Below are 2,103 nucleotides of genomic sequence, written 5' to 3' on the forward strand. Positions count from 1 at the left end.
ACCACCTAAAAATTTTTAAAAAACACACTACAGGTAACTGCCCACACTGCAAACAACCAGAAACCCCAGAACACGCACTCATCCACTGCACACACTACCTAACACATCGAACCGCATTACAAACCACCCTCAATCTAAACAAGGCTCTCACTCTAGAAGCAATACTAAACCCACAAAATAAACTAGAAAACTTCAAGGCCTTAGGCGTATTCTTAATAAAAACGGAACTAATAAAACGCATCTAAAACCATAATAACCTACCAAATCAAAATCACAAAAACAAACAATCATCCACCATACCCAGCTCCCTTAGTTCTCCTCCCCAACCCCATCGGCATCTATTCCAAATCTCAAAATTCCCAAATTCTATATAAGCAACCCCTAAAGCCCCCTCTTGGGTTGCACAGACCACCCTCGCCCCTTTCGGAAACACATTAAATGGCCTGGCCGGGCCCGTGTGCGAAATACGCGTCAGTCGGAAAGCGCACGTTAAATCTCCAAAGTAAGTAAGTAAGTAAGTCCACAACAGACATCATTCACTCTCAGTATTCATCAATCCATACCAGTGAATATAGCGACAACGGATTAATAAAGATGGCTGGCATCGATCTGTCGTATTCTCCTTGCTTGTTGGAAGATGATATATTCACCTTCGAGACATGTGATCGTAGTGAAATTCAAATCCTAGGTATGGTATTTCTGTTAATTATTCTTTTAAGTGTGTGATATTATAATTTCAAAGAGGAATCCCCTTTCTCAATTTCCATTACCTTAATCTCCAAATGTTGTTTAAATAATGAACTGTCATTTCTTTATGTTTCAGATTCAACACAAGACTGTGACATCACAGCTGGCGTATCCGAGTCTGAATTCCAGGATTCCCTCAACGCCCTCTTCAAGACAATTGAAGAACACTGTGATGATGAGCCAGATAATACATCTATGTCCGCAGATTTGGATGTAACACAAGCATCTCCTCCTCCCTTGACTTCTCTTCGTGCGGCTTGCAATGGAGAAACAGAACCACACAACACATGCATTGCTTCACCATCACCCTTACCCAGCCTTGACCCAACCGACACCCTTTGCTTCAGTCCAGCATCCACAGAGTCCACTGTTGCAGTCAACCCATTGTTGGACGAGGACCTCCGGGGTGCCTTGGTTTCCGAGTGCAAGCAGACCAACTTTCCCAGTATGCTCTTTCAGTCCATGTTGCCAGGAAACCAGTTACCACTGACAACCAGAGAGTGCGAACTATTGAAAAGGTAGAGTGCAATTCAAATATCTATTCTTAACGTGTGTTTATTCTTCATTGTGTCAGTGTTATACGGTATTTGAAAAAAAGACGACGAACGTGTGTGTTGTATAGATGATGACTAAATGAAATGAGCGTACGACTCTGTAAAGAAAATGTGTGTAATCTTTGTTTTCATCTTCTTTTAGATTCCACCATCTAGAGAGGTTCTATGCAGACCAGGTGCGAGAGCTTTCTACCTTGTTTCGTTTCCATGCGTCCAGTATCGAGATGAAGAGAATGGAGGTGATGGCTGATACCAGCCTGACATGCCATTACCGAGATTGGCTTAGTCGTCATTTTGATACCCAAATACATCAGGTAAGTTTCCTGTCAATGTTAGAGGACAAAACGAAGGTGTAAAGAAACATCATATGATATCATTCATACGTGACATATCGTGACATATCTAACATTAGCTTTTTTGTTCTTTCTGCCTTTAGGTGATTGATCGAGTCGAGAAAAGTCTCAGTCTTCTGGAAGAGAAAGAGAAGAAAAGTATGGAGATTCAGATGAACATCCACGTCCCTGGAGTCAAGCGAAGACCACCATTGTCCAAGCGAGCCGTTCAGCTGATGGAGGGCTGGTATCAGTCCAATCTGCACCATCCCTATCCTTCTGCTATCGTATATGAATCTCTCGCTGTTGCTGGTAACGTCACCGTGGAGCAAGTCAAGAAGTGTTTCGGCAACAAACGCAACAGGAACAGCAACACCAGGACAAGATCCGAAATCGCCAAGAGGAAATTCCGTAATCGTCATGGGATTCAGGAGTATCATATCCTCAGGGCTCTTGAGTGTGGTTACTAA

At 42.8% G+C, this 2,103-nt stretch overlaps 1 protein-coding gene across 1 annotated transcript; it reads left to right on the plus strand.

Moving 5' to 3' along the window:
• Nucleotides 1–594: 594 nt before the first annotated feature.
• On the plus strand, nucleotides 595–2,103 carry LOC139442348 (uncharacterized). The gene is made up of 4 exons (XM_071223147.1): nucleotides 595–688; nucleotides 824–1,265; nucleotides 1,444–1,615; nucleotides 1,738–2,103. The coding sequence occupies exons 1-4, from the start codon at nucleotides 595–597 to the stop codon at nucleotides 2,101–2,103; spliced, it is 1,074 nt and encodes a 357-aa protein (XP_071079248.1).

This window comes from Haliotis cracherodii, unplaced genomic scaffold, assembly GCF_022045235.1.
Source record: "Haliotis cracherodii isolate W230 unplaced genomic scaffold, xgHalCrac1.p SCAF_5, whole genome shotgun sequence".
Lineage (NCBI taxonomy): Eukaryota > Metazoa > Mollusca > Gastropoda > Lepetellida > Haliotidae > Haliotis > Haliotis cracherodii.

Bases quoted from the DNA above. Each gene is read 5' to 3' on its own strand.
- LOC139442348 (XM_071223147.1), top strand. From the start codon at position 595: ATGGCTGGCATCGATCTGTCGTATTCTCCTTGCTTGTTGGAAGATGAT. The intron at 689-823 runs GTATGGTATTTC...TTTATGTTTCAG, and splicing joins TAGTGAAATTCAAATCCTAG to ATTCAACACAAGACTGTGAC. The intron at 1,616-1,737 runs GTAAGTTTCCTG...TTCTGCCTTTAG, and splicing joins TTGATACCCAAATACATCAG to GTGATTGATCGAGTCGAGAA.